The sequence below is a fragment of the Hippoglossus stenolepis genome, chromosome 11 (assembly GCF_022539355.2).
Source record: "Hippoglossus stenolepis isolate QCI-W04-F060 chromosome 11, HSTE1.2, whole genome shotgun sequence".
Classification (NCBI taxonomy): domain Eukaryota; kingdom Metazoa; phylum Chordata; class Actinopteri; order Pleuronectiformes; family Pleuronectidae; genus Hippoglossus; species Hippoglossus stenolepis.
Genome location: NC_061493.1, coordinates 10,432,380 through 10,451,785, shown reverse-complemented (window position 1 = coordinate 10,451,785; position 19,406 = coordinate 10,432,380). Strand labels below are relative to the sequence as shown.

The following is a 19,406-nucleotide window of genomic DNA, read 5'->3' as shown; positions in this document are numbered from 1 at the left end:
GGACGACATGACAGCCCCCCCCAAAGTGAAGCCAAATCATCTTGATTGCCTTGTCATCCTTGTCCATGGTGTAAACCGATGGTTTGATTAGGTAATGGCTCAGAATCCTGCTTCGCGTCCACAATTTTGTGCCGTGATGAAGATGATAATTTAGTAGGAGAAAACATTCGCGTGACTCCGCCTCAGCAAGAGATGATGTTGCAGACAATTAATCTGAAGAGACCGTGTATTGAAAATGTCACGAATGCCAGTTGTTTAGGCTTTAGGGACACTTATTGAAGGAAATGTCAGTGCACGTCACAGAGGGGTGGGGGTGCTGACAGAAATAGTCAAATGGTTTGGAGAAAACTGGTCTGAAATGGCATGCTGCTTTATGTAAATGTCATCACCATGTAGATATCCGAATTTTAGCACGCAGAGAGAAAGAGTTCAAGATTGGAGGGGACATGTGCCATTTTGATCTCAAAAAACATTGGACAGAAAACAGCTGACAACAAAATAGGAAATGCTTCTGCAAAGTTCAAGCTTTTGCTTTTGGAGATAATAATAATAATCATTTTCCAGATGGCTTCACAGGCGCTGCCAGCTCACTACACTACATTTGAACCAGAAAGAAACATGTGCTATCATGGCCTAGTAACATCCTCATCAATGCTGCATGATTCTTTGCAGTTTGACTCATAAAAGGGAGACACACTGCATAATCCACTTGTAAAACCATTAACCCATCGTAGCTTGAACCCATGAATAAAACATTGCACTGATGCACACAAATATCAAGTCCTTTGTACACATAACCTTATTTATCATGTGTGTGAAGGTCAGTGCTGCTTCTTTTGAAGAAGGCTCCCTGGCCTAAATGGAGGCTAAATATGCCTCGCTCCACCTGTCTCCTCACTCCTCCTCGCCCTCTTAATCACACTCCATTTCTCTCTTTGAATGTTTGTCACAGGAGACTTGATATTATATTCTGCGGGCTTGGCAGGAGCTGCCAGGTGTCCACCTGCACACACTCACACATACACACACACTTTCCCACAATCATGCTCAGAAATCCCCTTCACCTCCAGATTCAGGGATTCTCGCACACACTGAGGATAAATATAACACCTGGGTAATGGAAATGTAAGACCAGGCAGCAGGACTGACAGATACAAGGAGGGGAGCACCCCTTTCTACCAAGTCTGTCATGTTACTGGGCCATTTCGGTCGACTTTTGACTTGTCACAGGGCAAGATATCAGACAATTCCAGGCCCAACCTGTGTGGTCGACTGTCATCGTTTGGAGACCCACATCCTTATTATGAGCCAACTTGGTGTAGAACATGAAGTTTTATTCTTTGAAAAAAAAAGTAGGATAAAAGACAACAAGGTTAGCAAGAAGAGAAGACCTGCAGTGAACACATTTCACATCAAGAGGTTGGTTTGATTCACAGTTGAGTTCAGGGTCTTTCTGTGTGGAGTTTGCATATTCTCTTTGTGTCTGCATGGGTTTTCTGCAGTTACTCCAGCTTCCTCCCACATTGGCACCAGTCCCCCGTGACCCTCAATGGATAAGCAGTATAGATAATGTTAAAATTGAGGAGTGGAAGTGAATGAGAAAAAGTATTTTTTCTGTGCCGGCGACAGCCAGTGGTTGAAGGCATTACATTTTCAGGTTTGTCCGTACGTAACTCCAACGTTTTAGTTATACAATGAAATCGAAAAACAACATGTTACTGATGTTATCTTGGTGTATGGTACTCGACGAAGTTCTAGTCAGCAGAAACCTAAGAAAAAGGTCAGTTTAAGTGAACTGTTCATCTTTTGGTCCTTTAAGGTTGGAACAAGCGGGTGGACTATGAACCGGGGACTGGAAGCAAGCAGCTGTTCCCCAAGATGCGCTTGGAAACCTGCGGTGGTCCCCTGTCCGGCGTGAGGGCGATGGTGGAGCTGCAGACCAGTCACATCGGGAAGGGCTGTGACCGCGAAACGTACTCTGAAAAGTCTCTGCAAAAACTCTGCGGTAAGTAGACAGAAATAAAAACATAGAGAAAAAGGGGGCAATTAGCTTAAGTGTGGAGCTTGAAATATGTGAGAAAATAAAAGGCCTTGTTGAAATAGTGAGGTGCTGTGAGGGAGCAAAGAGAAGAAATAATAATGAGAAATGAGGAAAATTTTAATTTTAAGGAAGAAATGACCCCTTCACGTCTTCACTTCTGTGGTATATTAATTTGCCAATTTTCAGTGTTTCATTTTAATCCTGGAGACTTTTGAATCACTCTTGAAATTTTTAATTAAATTCCAAAGTCATATTGAACTGTGACATACCCTCGAACACAGCAATCCACTGTAATGCATACAGTAAATGTAAGACATAAACTCTATATTCCTCTTGAGAGGCTATAATTTCATTGTTTTAGAGGAAAAATAAAAGTTTGAATAGATTTGGTTTTTTGCACAATGATTGTTTTCAACATATTTTTTAAGATCGCAAACTAATCTAAAATGGCACAATTTATAACGTGAGGTCAGATCATTTGGACCAATCAAGAATCTTTTCTTTTCTTTTTACCACAAATGTTTCATTAATACCAAAATACAGCAAACATATTAACCACTAACAAATACATATTGTTATTTTTAGAGGTATGTGCTTACACACACACACACACACACACACACACACACACACAGCATTAGGGCATGAAGTGACACATGAGGAAGCAGCTTCTCTCCAGGTTTATTCTCTGTGGAGTCGTCCTGACAGTGTCCTCTCCTCTGACTGGCACATCCAGGTGCAGCATCTGGCAGCACCGACCTCCTTCCTGCCCCCAACCCTTCCACAAACTGGACAGCCTCTCTGCTGACTGACAGTGGGCGAGACAGTGACCTCATCTACAGGTTTGACGGACGCCAGGCTGCCAATGTTCCAGATCACGTGGTGCCCCAAAACCTAACAGACCAGTTCACCATAGCAACGTGGATGAAACACGGGCCCAGTCCAGGGCTCAGAGCGGAGAAGGAAACCTTACTGTGTAACTCTGACAAGACAGGTTAGAGACTATTTTTAATTATCTTGCAAAATTATCTTGCAAAATTATAGATACAAATTTAAGAGGATGGATATTTATAATCGGAACTAGAAATTCTACTTTTTTCAATTTCTCACATTTTAGCAGCAATATGCTGTTACTGTAGGAACGGTTGTTTTTGCTCAGGGCTCTATCATTGAAACTTTACTTAAATTTCCTACTGTCTGTCCTCAGCAAACAGGATGTGCCATAAACACCGTTAACCATCACCTCTGTTTAAAGTAACACAATAATTAAGACTTAGACTGAAGTTCACAAAAGCAAATGCTCTTTGAAACTCTCAAATTGTACGCATTCAGTGTCTGAACTGAGCAGCCTGAGCTGTGTAATTAAGTGAGACATCTGCAAATTGCATGCTGTCACAGTGCTCTCACTGATGGCTTGTTGGCTCAGGATTTTTGTATTCTGATCTTGTAATGCTAAACTGCAGAGTAGCTCTTGTGCAACATGCTTTCTGTGATACTCTCCTCTACAAGATCTCAAAACATGGTTTCGTCATACTTACACCTGTGCTGATTGACAAATATATTAACACCAATAATAAGTCTACCGACACTCGCAAGAAACAACAAGAAGGCAACCAGAGGCTCATCCCACACCACATCCCACCTCAAATGTATTTGGGTGTATTAAAGCAGAGCAAATGGGACTCACCTTTTGAGTTCTGAGGTGATATTTTAAAACAATTTTTTCAACTGTGCTGCCACACTCACTGAACTGAAGACTGTGGTGTTTCAGTATGGAGATATGAATGATTTCCATTAGTTAAGTCTTCCTGCAGCTAAATAATGTCGAAAAAAAAGTCAAACTCCCAAAAAACTGAAGGGGCATCAGTTTATTCTTTTTGTTGAATAATTGTGTTTAATAGTGTATTTGCGTGACCATGTATGTCTGTGATGTTACTGTTTCAGAGATGAACCGCCACCATTACTCTCTGTATGTACACAACTGCCGCCTGGTGTTCCTGCTCAGGAGAGACTTCACTCAGCTTGACACTTTCAGACCTGCCGAGTTCCACTGGAAACTGGAACAGGTGAGGTTTGTGTGTGTGTGTGTGTGTGTGTGTGTGTGCCCATGTGGGTGTGGGTGTGTGTGGGTGTGTGTGCCTGTGCGTGTGTGTGTATGTACATGCTCGTGATCTGATCTATGTCCTATTTGAATGTGGGCATAAATTAAAGGCTGATTTTCTGCTGTAGGTGAAGGGCTATCATTATTTGTATAGTGAAGGGAGAGACTCTCCATTCTAATTAACGGAGGCCTTCCATCACTTTCCTCTGCTCACAGTAGGAGATAACAGGGTAGACGCAAAGTGGAAAGTCTGTTTAGTTCCGGGTAATAGCTCACCAAGCAGCAGACCTCGATTATCTGTCATGCTTTTGGGAAGTTGTTGAACTAATTTGCTCTGAAGCTCACTGTTTCAGTCTTGCAGGAAGCCTTTGAAAAGAAAGAGATGCACTGTATGAAGTTGCTCGGTTTCAAAAGACATGTTCCACAGTGCTTTTATGCCTTTATCTAAATATAAAAATAAAGAATTGAAGTTTCACATATAGTGTCAGTCCTTTAGAGATATAACAGAACGGGGTCAAACCAGCGACTGTGGAGCTGGCAAGATTAAAAGTCTTGCCGAAGGAGACCGCAGCAAGGTGAACGCTTGGTTCCAGCAGAGGGGCGCCTGCAGTTCACCAAGCAGTCTCTGAGCAGAGAATAATCTACTGTAAAAAAAAAAAGAAAAAGAAAAGAGAATCCCTGGAGCCCGGATGATTTCGATGATAAGCCAATGAACTCTCTTGTACGGGAATCTCCCCTTTCGACGGTTTCTCTCCAGCCTGATAATACTGCATAGAAGATGTAAATCTAATCTAATTGTTTACCCTCGGGATGCAGCTTATATCCACCTCACACTGCAGTTATTAGAAAATGCTTCATAATTACAGCAAGCTCTCCAGAGTTTATGCTCATAAGCAGATTAGAGATTTGTATTTCTGTGCGTGTGCTCAATGTATTTGTGAGCCTCTGACAACTACTTTTATTCGTAATTCTTGTCTGATGTTTGCATACAAGACTTGGGGGGAAAAATTACGATGTGTGTTCTTGCCACTATCCTTACTGGTGTGTACCTTTCAGTCAGAGAGTTGTTATTGTGAGTCACAGGTACAACAAAATGTATTTTTCTCATGTGTACCTTCTAACCTGCTAGCTGTTTGTTCTAAGTCAAAAGTAGATTATAAAGTGTTTTTCTCATTCTGGTGCCCTTTTCTACTGAGGCCCTCAGAGGTTTCTTAGCAAACAACCTCCAGACCCTGCTGGGTTTCAGTCTCATTCTCTCATTGTCTTTTTATCTCTCCCTCACTAATTCTGTCCCACACACATTTACAGTGCATAGGTAGTGGGGATCCCATTTGCTCCTTTAGTTGGATCTTGTGCAGGACCCCAGAGGAAGCATGCAGTGCAGTCAGAGAGAATTTGTTGAGTTGCTCACTAGTACAAATCACCTGTGCAGAGACTGATCAAATATAAATGGAAACTGGTCTGAATTACTGTAGGATAACAAGAGAAATGACATCATAGGAGTGTAAATGAGCAGAATAAGAGGAAAAATCTACGCTCACTCTCATATATTGCTTTAAGGTCTGATTTCGTGTTTTTTTTTTTTTTTTACCAATGCATGACCATGCACTTATATGCAGGTTGAAAAGCTGAAAAACTGAAACTGCTCTGATGGTTTTGTGTGTGGAGTTTAATAGATGAGATGCAGCTGGATTGTATTATTGTCTGCAGGCTACACTGCTAAAGGACAATCTGGTGTCTCTACCTATTTGAGAGTTGATATAGCCTTTGTGTTTTTTAGACTCTCAAAATGGAGAATCTTAAAAGAAACCATTGTTCTCTAAAACTAAAAGAACTGACATCAAAACCTGGTGTGTGCCCTAAGGCAGCACACGGTGTTTGTGTCAAAGGGAAGTGAGCACTGTGTCTTTGAAAACAGCTGCACACTTCTATGAACTGGGAGGTGGGGAAAACTGTGGAATTTCATTTTTGAAATTATTATTTATCTTCAATAAATACAACCATCAATATGGTAATGTTTTCTTAGTTGTAATTTACAGATACATTGACATTTCTTGTAAAACTATCACCATCTTTTATTGACAAAAGGACAAAATAAGTGAATGGTTAATGAGGTCTTTGAAATAAATGACTGTCATCAGGTGTAGTGTCTTAACACTGTAATTTTATTTCTATAAAATGTGATTTAAGTCATAAAGGCCACTGAAATGGGGAGAAAATGGAGTACGTTTCACATCCATGTCATGCTAAGACACTCAAATAGGTGACCGTGTCCTGTACTGCTAACAGAGCAATACTGGTTTCAGACAGTCAAGATGTCTGCTGTGAAAAAAAGTTGATTAAGTTCTTGTAGGATTTGTGCATCTTGGCCTGAAGTTGAAAGTTGACCCCATTTTTCACTTTGTTTAATCTCATTTATTCATAAAAGTAAAGTGAATTACAGAGAATGAAAAAAAAAAGTAATTTCAAGTATAGATCCACAGATTATGAATTCATATAAATCGGATAAAAAAAAATATTGTAAGCACGGAAATGTCACATGATGCAGATGCACAGTATAGCTGCTCTTAAACAGCCTGATCAACACAGAAACAGCATGGTTGTTGTTCTGCCTCTGACGGTGGAGCTGGTCACAGAGCCACATTGACATCTGTGTAAAAAGGAAGAAACAGATGAGTGTGTAACACACCAAGCCTCTGATGGCAGAACGCCGCCATGCAAAGTCACACAGAGACGATAACCATGACAACATGAAAGACCACGTTTTCACATTAACTACTTTCGTGTTTTATAACCTGTCACTGCTTATGCTATACAATATATTATATATCACCAAAATGACATAATGACACTTTGTTGTGCTGTAAACACTGCACCAAACTGAAGTCAGGAAAGGAGCTGCCACATGTGATAGTAATGAGGACAAGCTCAGTAGAGTGGTAGAGACTGTTGAGAAAAGGGGTTTGGTGGGTAGAAGGAGGAAGGTGAAGAGGTGAGTATGGGGTGTCACAGCCGCTTCTTACCGTCCTTGTTCCTCAAGCACTTAGAAAGGACACTCTGTGGCTTCCGTGGCAACTCCATTTAGCTCTATTGATTTTGCAATTCTCACCCCGAGAGGGTAGGGGCAGAGGGGAATGAAAGGAGGGTAGCAACGGGAAAGCGATGGAGAGAGAGGCTTCTTTTTTCCTTGTCGATCGAACACTCAGGAATGTCACATCTGACAGGAACCTCAGTGTATATACGCGAACACAACCACGCAATAACACACACACACACATACACACACAGCACAGCTCTTTATCAGCCTTGGTAATGGACTCGAGGATGGATCACTACTCTTAACACACATTTTTCACACTCCCTGAGTTGAGAAAGCCTATCAGTGGAATCCAGCTGTCCAAAAGATATTCACTCAAAGTCACACAAGTCCTCTACAAATCTAGATCCACGCTTTTAAAGCCCTGTGAGCCTGAGGTGGTCGGGATGTGTCCAGCATTTTCATAAAGCAGAGGGAATAGGAGGAAGAAAAAACATGCAAGGTTACAAACCAAAAAGAAGATGAAGTAATTTTTGCACTGGCTCTACATTTCATGTTTCATTGGCTTTCAGTGTTTGCCCCGCTTATTTTAAAACAAGGGACAAGATGGTGAATATCCCTTGTACGTTTGAAGGTCTTCAGCACGCATGATAAATTGCCAACCACCAGCGGATGTTAGGGACATATCATCGGTTGTGTGTTCCTTTGTGCCATCGGGTGTTTCAGCCTTTTAATCACAAGACACCCTCTTCTAAGGCAGGCCCACATCACAGGCTGATCAAACCTGGGGCCCAGTCTGGGTCTTTCCTCGCAATCCATCGCCATCAGCTGCAGTGCTCTGCAGTCCATAATGGTTCTTTTATGGTCTGGAGGGCTTGTCCATGGATTTCCAGCTCTTTGAGCAACCTGATGGTGGATGTTGCAATAAAGCCCCTGCAGCCAAACTCCACTGGGCGGACCATTGCTCTCCAGTCGTGTTCTGCCTCAGATGGCATCTCCGCATCCTGTCATTCGCTTCATCAACAGCATCCTCCCTGGGCGCTGTCAGTTCTATGGATTAGCACATCAGTCGGGGTAGCAGGCCAAACTGTAGCCACCAGAGCTTTAGTTTGCCAGGGAGTATGGACGGATTGATGCTCTCAAGGTGCTGCTCACATCCTGTTTCAGTTGCTGGACCTGCTCACAATCTTTAGTAAGATAAAAGAGCATGTGTGCATGTGATCTAAACCCTGAGAAATGTGTTGTTACTTTCTCACACCAACCTCCTTAAAGATAGGGTGGGAAAACATCCGTGTTAGGAGAAGGGTGAGAGGTGAGACAAACACACATCGTTTCCTCAGCTGAGAACTTAGATTTGATAAAAAAAAGATTGAGAGCCAGTGATTTATTTGTGTTGGAAGGTGTTTCACATCAGTCCGAGATAACTGCACAATTGACGGGGCATGGTTGGTGAATCACGTGTGTGGAATCCCTTGTACATTTTCCAATTTCACCAATAACACCGCTGGAAACAACCGCCGCAGACCCATGCTGTTTATCATTTGTGTCGAAGTTCAATTATAAGGACTCAATGTTAAGAGAGCATAAAATTCACCCTTGCTGCTTATCGTACAGCATCTACAATTATCTGCCTTATCTGCCTGCTATTACCATGCTTGTTGTGCCACTGCTTGTTCTCTGTCCTGTGTTGATTAGAAGCCTCCCTTTGTTTCTCAGGAGATTAATTGGTTGTGTGTGTGTATGTGTGTGTCTGTGTGTGTGTGTGATATTGCCTCTGCTTGTTGGTTGTAGATACCAGGAGTAATTGAAGTGCCTATTCAAAGAGTGATTTAGTTCCAGCTCAAACACAAGAGACTAACTGATAAATGCTTCACTTCAATTTAAACTTATTTGCATTTCATACATCAACGCTCAATGCAGTTAGCAGCATTGCATCAAGCATATCAGAGTATGTGTTGAAAGGTAAAAGCGAGAAGTGTCTGCAGCGCGAGAGGTTTGTGTTTGTTACATGAGTGAAAAAATGTAAAAAGATCTCGTAATAGTCAGATAGGAACTTTAAAAAAAAAGTCTTCTTTATGTAATGTGTTTTTTTTTGTCGTTTGAAAGACTCACACAAATCCCTAATTTCTTTCTGTTGGCACAGTGTTCTCTGGCACTGCTGTTTGTGTTTATACACTTTTCAGTCTCAATATTATTTGCTGTGAATAATTTTGCAAGTCATCCTGTTGAACCACAGGACGAGAATGGAACATGCCGTCGTATAAAAAGAAAACACTAGTAAACTGTTGATTTAGTTTTTGATTTCTTTCTGAGAGCAAAACAGAATAAAGACAAAGAGCAGCAGAGAAGATGCTGAGTGTCGCCTTCAGCACAAACATTTTCACTGTGTGTGTTCATTCCAATTCTAGCTTCTATTTTTCCAATGACCTCATTTGAGAGCTCAGCTGTAGCTTTCCTGCTTTAGGCGCCTCCTGTGTTACCTCCACGTAGAGCTCACTAATGTAAATGTCTTTGCTGTGTGTGTGTGTGTGTGTGTGTGTGTGTGTGTGTGTGTGTGTTGCACGCTGATGGGGTTAGTGCTACTATCTGCCTGTCTTAGAGCACTCTGCAGACAGGCTGAGTGAACATAGGTATTCAGTCAGCATGCTAATGTATTGACAGCTTGGTTCGTTCCAGCTCTTTTTTTCCTCTTTCTATCTATTTATCTTTCCATCTTTCTCTCTCTCTTTGATTGTCTAGTCTCCTCCTTATCTAATTCCTGCCTTTACTCTGAGGAGAAAATAATCTTTTCATGTTGACTCTAAGGTCTGTCGATAATTTACAAATATTATATTCATTACCGACAGATGCATAGACACAAAGATTTCTAGATTCCTGCAGCAAAACAGTTTCAAAGCTGACATTTGACTTCAGATGGTGGACGGGTTTTGCATTGATCTTATTTAAGGCATTACGTCTTTTTTAGTTGAAAAAAAATTGAGATTTGTATACTCTTCTTTTAAACTAGTACAAAACTGAACATTTTTTCATGCACTTTTGAGTATTTAATTGTCGGCAGTTCTCATCGCTCAAGCAGTTAAGCTGGTTTTGTATGACAATATGTGTTTTATAGTAGAGCAAGTGTTGACATGTAAGCAAAGCTCCTTCTCTTAGTGTTTTCTTATCCTCTTATATTTCTGTTCTTTTCACTATGTCCTTGTGATTCCCTACCACCACACTTGACAAATAAAAGTCTGGCATCAATAATGCAGTGGCACAACAGTGGCTGAAAAGAGAAGAGCCGCCAGAAAGGCGAATAGTAACAAAGGAGATGAGAGGAGAAAGCAGGGACGGGTGGATGTTGGGATGCTGTGGAGAGGTGGAGGTGGGATTCGCAGAAGACAGATGCGAACACGTGGTGCCCGAAGACGGCGCTTCACATTTTCTGAAAGAAATTGAGCCATCATTAGGTTTGGAGAGAAAAACGGCAAAAGAAAATTGTCAGCATAAAAAGCAAATCCATGCATCATAATTACAAATCAATAAACCCTTCACATAAGCCAAACTCCTAATACAGACGTATACCCGTCAGACGCTGATGGTTTGAATCGATCTAAAGAAATCTCCTTCCATCCTGAACCTCTAACGCATCAACATCAACATGACCCTGTTAAATGGCTTTTTTTGCAGCCAGCAGAAACTTCTGTTTATGTCAGCAGTTTTAAAATGCCCCTGTGGTATCTGTGAATATGGGGTCATGTTTGAATTGGTTTTCTCCAAAGCAAGATGCACAAAATGCCTGTTTTCACTGCCTGATTCATGCTATTTTATTACAATAAAAGAACTGGGACTCCTCACTCCTAGTTAGTATTTGGTCTAATACTGAAGAGACATTGTCTAATTGTTTTTGCAAGGGTGATCTTTAAGGTGATAACTTTAATTTAGCTTTCGGACTTCATAGTAATGTCTAAGTCCAGTTGAATTTTGAAATCTCCCTACTTTCATACCCATTTATAAAATGTAATAGCCTCTCGTAAATACGCCTTTACCGATTTTCCTAAGATAGATGGGCCTATTTCTGCTGCTTTACTGTCAGCAATCAAACACTGCTTTTGCATGGTGATATTTTCAATAAATACAGAAATAAGGAAATTATAACTCAAATAAAACAGGGAAGTAAAAGTATGTCCCACGTTTTCAGTGTTCACATTCAATATTTGGACTGTAAAGAGTAAACTATCTACTTGTTGTGCACAACATGTTCCCATTGTTGTCGGTGTGAACCATACACTGCTTATACAGAGGGACAAAATGGCCGATCCTCAAAAGTGAAGCCAAAGTGTCTTGATCGCCACCTGATGGCTGCCTGCAGTATAGGACGTAAATCCTGCCTCCTCCATGTCACTGAGTAGCCCTCACAGACTTTCGCTCCAAATGCTCTTGATGGTAGCCGTCGTATCCAGGATATTTTGGCTTCATTTCTGGATATTAGGAGGAAGTGAAGGTATCATACAGTCTACGATATGAACACAATTACAGTGAAAGTAACAAGTGTAAGTACGAGGGAACACAAACTGAGACTCAGTGTTGGTCTCTCTTTAGTGCAGTAGAGTCATGTCCCCCTCAGGATGACTTATAAGTACTTTGGTTATCTCTTTTAGCTAGCGCCACCAACAGGTCAACATTTTTATTAATTTTGTATTTATGACCAAATACCTGCCAGTTTATCTCTACTTTGTGTTCAGTGCCAATGTTAGCATGCTAGCACACTAAAATAAGATGATTAACATGGTAAACATTGTCATTGTGAGCATTTTAACCTGCAACTGTTATCATTTGGCTTTTTAAACTCTTGTCTTATTTTATTTTTTTAACCTTTAGCAGTGAAAATTGTTCCCTAAAAAGTAGCAGCAAAATATCAAGCTTAATCATGACAGATGTAACAAATGTCAAAGTCCCGCTAGTTCAAAAAGATCACGTCTCTTGTAATTATGTTTTTTCGGTGTCTGTTTAAGCTCAGAGGAAACAGAAAAATACAGTTAAAAGAGATTTTCTGATAGATGTGAATGTGCAAACTCTTTTGATCTAGTCCCAAAAAGACCCTAACACTGGGGGGGACTGATATCGTGTTTTGACAGAGAGAAGTCAGGAATATTAGAATTATGAAACTATAATCAATAAATCTGCACGGTTTAATATTTTCCATTGGTGTGGATGTATGTAAGGTAAGATGAGGACAGTGAGGACGGAAGAGCATGAGAGACCTTGGCAGCTAAATTAGAAAGATGAATAGAAATGTCTCGATGCCATACGAATGTTATAATTTGTCATTAATTGTTCGATAAATTGTGTTTTATTTAATTAAAAGTTGAATGTCTTGTGCAGCTGTTGAACTATTATCTGGCCGTGCTTTTATACACTCTACACAATCAATGGGAATGTTAAGTGCAGTGTAAGAGGAGACAGCCACCAACACAAACAGTGTAAATAATTGTAGAGACACGTAACTTTTACTCCACAGGCAGTCAGCCAGCAGCTAAATGAAAGTGGCAATTCATTCTGCCTGTCTGGCCGAGTGCACATACAAATCCTGACAAAGCTGATGGGGAAAAAAAACCCACTGTCATTATTAATAACACTCGCAATGCATCCTGGGATATAGTTTGTTTTGTTTTATTGTCAGGCATTGAATCGTAAAGTTCAGGTCTGCTCTTGGTCATATAAGAAAGAAAGTCTATACACTAACTATAAAGATCAGACACTGTGTGGGAGGGGGTGTCTGGGATATCCTGAGGGAGTTTCTGTCTTCTCACACTCATACAGTGAGAGTCTACGTTTTAAATCACACATCCCTGGAGATTCCTGGTTGTAGGTGTCAACCCTATTAGTTAATTTCACAGCACGAATAACCTGTGTGTGTGTGTAAGGCTACTGAAGCTTAGAAAAGAAAGAAAAGAAAACTGTTGAATCTTTTTCCTGCTGTTTTTCAGTTTTTCTCAAATTAGCAGATCCTCATCTCTGCAAAAAGTTTGCTGTTAATTCGTCCTAATCCTTCACACCAGATTGATTACAGGAAAAAACTGATAACATGGTCATAAAAGAGAAAGAATTAGAAGAAGATTTATAAATCTTTTGAGGCTTCACCAGGCTGCTAACACTTCGAAACTGTATTTATCTTCCTGGAAATATCACTTTAAAAGTAACACATGCAGAGTTTAGGCGTTTTCAACATGTGGATATTTTAACATCTTTGTGTGATTCACATTAGGACTGTAATCACTGCCCCCTGTGCAGTCTTGTATGTCATTCATCTTTCTATTGTGTGTCCGGGACTTCTTTTGACCCTGACCACTCTAAAAATGTAGAATTATCCAATCATTTGAACACAGAACCCAATATGAGATAGAAAAGAAAAGGAAACCATTAATGCAGCAGATGTGCATCATTCAGCACTCGGTTGCCATTTATCACTTCCTGCAGTGTAATCAGTGGATTCTGTGCTCTGATAACTTTTATCTTCCATAACATTATCTAACCTCTGTCATGCTCCTGTTGCTTATTCAAGCTCTCTCCCTCTGCCTGTATTGTATCTTTTACGTTGTTGGTTTTTCTCTCCTGTTGGTGTTAGTCTTATTTATGATACCTTTCATATTGTAGCTACAATCATATGTGAAGGTGTGCTTGGTTATATTTGTTTGAAAACATTGAGGGCTGTAGTCACTGAGATTCAGACCCAATTGTGCCTATGAACGCCTGCGTGAGAATTTTTTTCCATCTCTTCATTCCGTACATAATGTGAACGCAGCATAACACATATGGACAAACACATTTTCACTCACATTTACATTTGCAGGCAGTTTAAATTTGCCAGTTCTGCTCTGAACCAACATTTTCACTGCAGTTAACGGTTTGAGAGCAAAAGCTTTGTCGAGCTGAAACAGTAAGTCAATGAATCGATTAGTCGCACGACAGAAGATAATTTGTCAGCTAATTTGTGAATTGTTTAATAATTTCAGTCATTTCTCTGGTAAGAATGTAACATATTTCACTGGCTCCAGCTTCTTGAATGTACTTATGTCATTATATGATAATTAACTGAATATCTGAGGTCTGGACCCGTCAATATGTCATCTTGGGCTGCGGGAAATGCTTTTTTGACATTTTAAAGATGAAGCAACAAATTATAATCAGCCATGTAATTAAAATGTACAAAAATTGCGAATTGAAGCCCTAAAGCCATTTAGGTGAGTAGCAAATATGTTTTGACATTATCACTGTCACTGTCTGGTAGGGGCAGTGTGTGGTTGTGTCTGTTGTGTAGTGTAGGTATGGTTAGGTTTTGGTAAAGGTTAAGAAAAGTGTTATGTTAAGGGTCAGTTATCTATAGGAAGGTATGAGGTCTGAGTAAATTTTCCCGGCAATTAATGTCAAGTTTATGTTGTCTAAAGTCTGGAGGTGGGTGTGTGTGTATCTGTAGACGTTCTCCATATAATCAGAGTGTTTTGTGATGGTTGATAAAAATTGTGTGACTCACAGGTCATCTGCAGCCGTGTTAGTGAATCATTGCGTGGCTTTAATGAACAGCTCATTAGATGGAAACCTCGTTAGTCATCTGTCGAAAGGGAGCAAATGATCCAGGGATGAGGAGAGGAATTTGTTCGCATCTATTTAATTGAAGGTGGGAAGTCGGGGAACATTGGAAAATGTGCCTTTGGTTTCGGCTGCATGAGAAAATATCACGATCTTCATTACAGCAGCTCTATAAATATAACCGTCCACAGGGAACGGCTCCTCACCTAAATATGACCCTGGAAAATGGAATGTAGTTTGAAAGTAATATATTTTTGAGGACGTCCTGTGTTTGTGGAAGTGCAAACCAGGAATATTTTCTTATTTCAGGGCATAATGAGTGGTCACATAGCGGAAAGTACTGGATAATAACTTGATAACATTTCTCTCCCTTTTGCAGATTTGTGACAAGGAATGGCATTATTATGTTATCAACGTGGAGTTTCCTGCGGTGACACTATTTGTGGATGGTGTGACCTACGAACCCTACTTGGTGACGGATGACTGGCCGATCCACGCCTCAAAGATTGATACACAGCTGACTGTGGGTGCCTGCTGGCAAGGTCAGTGTGTGTATGTTTATAAATACAGCAGCTGTGGCGCAATGCAGAAATGTGTTCAAGGTATGAGAGAAGCTGAAATCAGACGAGGCCTGGATGCAAGTGCTATAACATTGTGCTGTGCGGTTGTTTACAGCTCTACTATAATCTCACAGTTTTACGTGCAGCAGCCTTTTCAGCTCCAGGTTATGGCGTTTATTTATTTGCTGCACATAAAATTAGGAATTCAGTTCCTATGGGCCTATTTTCAACAAAAGGAGCCACATCAGTACATTTTTATCACCCAAGTTAAAACCACAGTTTTTTTTCCCCTTATATAATTGGTTTATGACTGCATATTGACAGTTACAACTGCTTTAGTGTTTTTGTTTATACCATATACCAACAGATAATTTCCCCCTATGCATGAAAAGCATTCTGCTCCTGAATATCACAGGGTAACCTCGACTGGAAAATAAGGATTTGAACTCTCTGGCCCGGGGATGGCCATGTGAAGTGTCACTATAAAGTATCCGACCATGCATCCGCCCACCCATCCGTCCATTTTGTTCCACTTATCCAAGGTTGGGTTGTAGTGTCAGCAGGTTAGACAGGTTGTTCCGCAGCAACACCTTCCATCGCCTCCTGCAGGATCCCGAGGTGTTTCCAGGCCAGATGGGATATATAATCCCTCCAGCGAGTTCTGGGTCTACCCCAGGGTCTCCTCCTAGTTGGGCCTGCCTGGAAAACCTCCAAGAGAAGGCAGCCAGGAGGAATCAGGTATCTGAACTCGGTGTAAGGAAGCATGCAACTCCACTCTAAGCTTCCTCTAAATGTCCAAACTCCTCGACCCGTCTCTAAGGTTTAGCCCTACACAGAGCTCATGACCATTGGCGAGGGTCGGTATGTTGATCCACTGGCAAATCAAAAGCTTTGCCTTCTGGCTTAGCCCCCTCTTCACCACAGTGGACCGGTACAATGCCAGCATTACTGCAGACGCCGCACCGATCCACCTGTCCCCCTCCCACTCCATCCGCCTCTCACTTGCGAACAAGAGGCCAAGATTAAACTCCACCACTTGGGGCAGCAACTCATCCAAAACTTACATTCTCAAAAATGGAAAATAACTTAAAACAGACTTCCTACAGAAACACAATTAAAAGCATTTCAAGCAATTGTTGAAATGTTATGTAATCTTTTCAAAGGGATGACTACTTGAGCATCAGGAGGCAAAATTATCAGTCCACAGTTTGCTGGTATGATGGTGAAAAACCTGCTGTTTCAATATGCTAAGAGGAACAGCTCAACAAGATCGTGACACGTGGTAAACACAGAGAGTATTCATCAACGATGACACACATTTTATTTTCCAAATCACATTTGAAGCGCAAACCGAGAGGGAGAAGCCAGGAGACTCACTGTGAAGATAAATAAAGAGATTAAGATTTACACCCCAGGGCTCCTAGTGCTGGTTCCTCTTTGAAATGGAGAGCCCTGAGCTGAGTGGGTATCAAACTGGAAATTCTGTGTGTCAGCTCCAGCGGCAGCGAACGAGAGCGAGTAGTGATCACATTGGAACGAGCACGAGCTACCCTGCTGCCATGTTTATGAGTTGAATAATTACACCAAAGTGTTGTGCGGCTCACCTAAGTAACGCTTCTAACGCTCTCCAGCATCATCAAAAAGCCTCAATCCTGATGGTATTTTGGTTGCCGTTTTGAAATTTCTTTTCTTCCGGTGCCTGATTGCAATTTTCTTTTTGGCGTCATCATTTTCCTTCTTGCTTCATCCAGCCCTCTCTTTCTGCCCCTTCTATGAATATCTGATCGAGAGAGAAAGCCCTGAAGGAAGGATTAGCCAGAGTGAATGGAGGACAACTTTGCCAGCTATTACATCCCAATGAAGCCGCTCTAAGCTCCACTAAGCCGCAACTGATAACTTTGCAGGCCATTAGCGAGCAAGATTGCCTTTCAGTCTCTCATTTCTCCATCCCCTTTTCCTTACAATCAACAACATAATGATGAGACATGTGGAACGAAAGGCATTCAGACTGTACTTTCACTGCCCCGAAAGCAAAGAGGAAGGCGCGGGTGCCTCGCCATACAAGGTTAACATGAAAATGGTTCGGTTGTTTGTTGTTGGCTTCTCTCAGCGGTTTTTCTGTAGCAGTAAGCTGCTGATGTGTTTGCACGGGGGAAATTGTGTTTGCTATCTCGTTTCATTGGAAGCAGAAAGGTGGGTGTGAAGCTTCAAAAGAAGCCGACAGTGTACACATGTTTAACCAAAGAGGAGGAGGCACGGAGGAGGCTTCAAAAAGAGCGTGGGGTGATTGTATGTGTATGAAATGAATGCATCAATCAACATCAGGAACTTTCATTTGCAGATGATGTAGACGCTTCTCAGTTCAGCAAACAGCGATACAAGAAAAGACCCATTTATTAACACCACTAAACAACCATAAGCATAAACAGTATTTGTCGGTTAAATTGATGGTGATCCATTAGAGCTTTCTCATTATAACTTGCCACGGCAGGAAAAGCACAAATGTCACTAATGCTAATTAAGTCTCTGCTTCTATTAAGTGTTAACAGTAACACCAGTGAACCAGCCATGAACAACAGGAGAGCCAAGAAACTGAAATAGCTGAAAGGCAGCCGTCATTATTGCCACAGTGTCTCAAAACATGCGTAAACAGGATCCAGTGGTGTGAGCACACACTGGAGTCTTTGGGTCTTTTTCTGAGAGATTACATATTTTATAGGGAACGTTTAAAAGAACACTGATAAATTAAAAAAAAATATATACACAGTATATCTGTGTGTGTGTGTGTGTGTAAAAAATGTATTTATACATAAGTATCTCATAAACATATGTCTCATACACACACAAATTTTCATGGAAATCGGTCGAGTATTTTTTGCTATAAATCTAAATAAAGCAGATTAAATACAACCTCCGTAATGTGATTTTTAAAAAAGGTATTTTTGAGTGGAAACATGATATATCTCACATTTACCCCCTGTTCTAATAATCTTACTTTAAGCCATTTTTCAGTCACTTTTATTTATTTTTTAAATCAAGCCATTTTGTTTTGTTTGTTGTTTGTCATTTGATTGGGTAAAACAACCACGTCCACAGCACCTTCTGTTTTATCTGCAATAAAAACCCGCACTACAGAAAATGTCCTTGCAACAAATGTGGACATAAAACTGTTCCTGCAGGGTTGCCGCCCCAGCTCTGTTATAGGTATGTAATGTAGTGCTATAGTGAAGTGCCACACTAAAATGCAACCTCAGCATTTTAGTATTTGATCACTGACAAAACTCAACAGTGTGGTTGATAATATCCTCTGGTTGTGATCTGGAAGTCAGATATTGTCTGTGAAGTGTAACTGTATCGGGGCTTTACGATGACCATCGAACTTGTATAGCAGATTCAAAGCTTCTTCTCGTCACGCAGCTTTGTTGGTGGAGCAACATTATTTGCACTTACACATCCAGTCATGTTACTTTTTGAGATTTGATGGGAGTTATGTGTTTAAATGTCTGCTTCTGCTTTCATTAATACATTAAAACGTGTTACTCGCCAACACTGGAGCAGCTGTTAATATGAAGAAACGACTTGATTTACATTCACCTACCCTGCTACTCAACAGCATATTAAACATCACATCAGTATGCCAGCTTCATGTGTTTTAAAGGTTAATGCGTAACACATCACCACCATTACGCTCTCATTCACCACCAGTATCAGCCTCCACCCACTTCAAGATAAACACAATGAGAATATGGATTGATTCAAATATCTAAATCTGTTTATAATACACAGGTTATGTCTCCGGCTTTATCGGCTCTATACATCCATACGTCCTTGTGTGATTCACACTCACAGAGCTGAGAGAGTATAGACGCCTTCAGGTACACTGGAATCTGCCGTTCATAATAACATCTGTCATTATCTACAGTTCCCCTGAGCCTCTCTGGGCAGAGTAGTTCCCTATACCAGGAGAGCATCACGTCTGTTAAGTGTCTGTCTGTCTCTCTATCTTCTCTTTCAGATCAAATTATTTTCAGACAACCTTTGATCAATGAAGCAAACTACTAACACTGTTCTTTGTATTCAAAAGTGGTCTTTTGAGAA

The 19,406-nt window shown here is 40.8% G+C and overlaps 1 protein-coding gene across 3 annotated transcripts in view; it reads left to right on the top strand.

Moving 5' to 3' along the window:
* clstn2a (calsyntenin 2a) overlaps positions 1-19,406 on the top strand; it is a 134,157-nt gene that overhangs the window by 104,375 nt on the left and 10,376 nt on the right. For all 3 annotated transcript variants that reach the window (XM_047342056.1, XM_047342055.1, XM_047342057.1), the window contains exons 7-10: positions 1,820-2,005; positions 2,778-3,035; positions 3,986-4,107; positions 15,128-15,290. In XM_047342056.1, the coding sequence (XP_047198012.1) occupies positions 1,820-2,005; positions 2,778-3,035; positions 3,986-4,107; positions 15,128-15,290 (729 nt within the window). The remainder of the gene's footprint in view (positions 1-1,819; positions 2,006-2,777; positions 3,036-3,985; positions 4,108-15,127; positions 15,291-19,406) is intronic.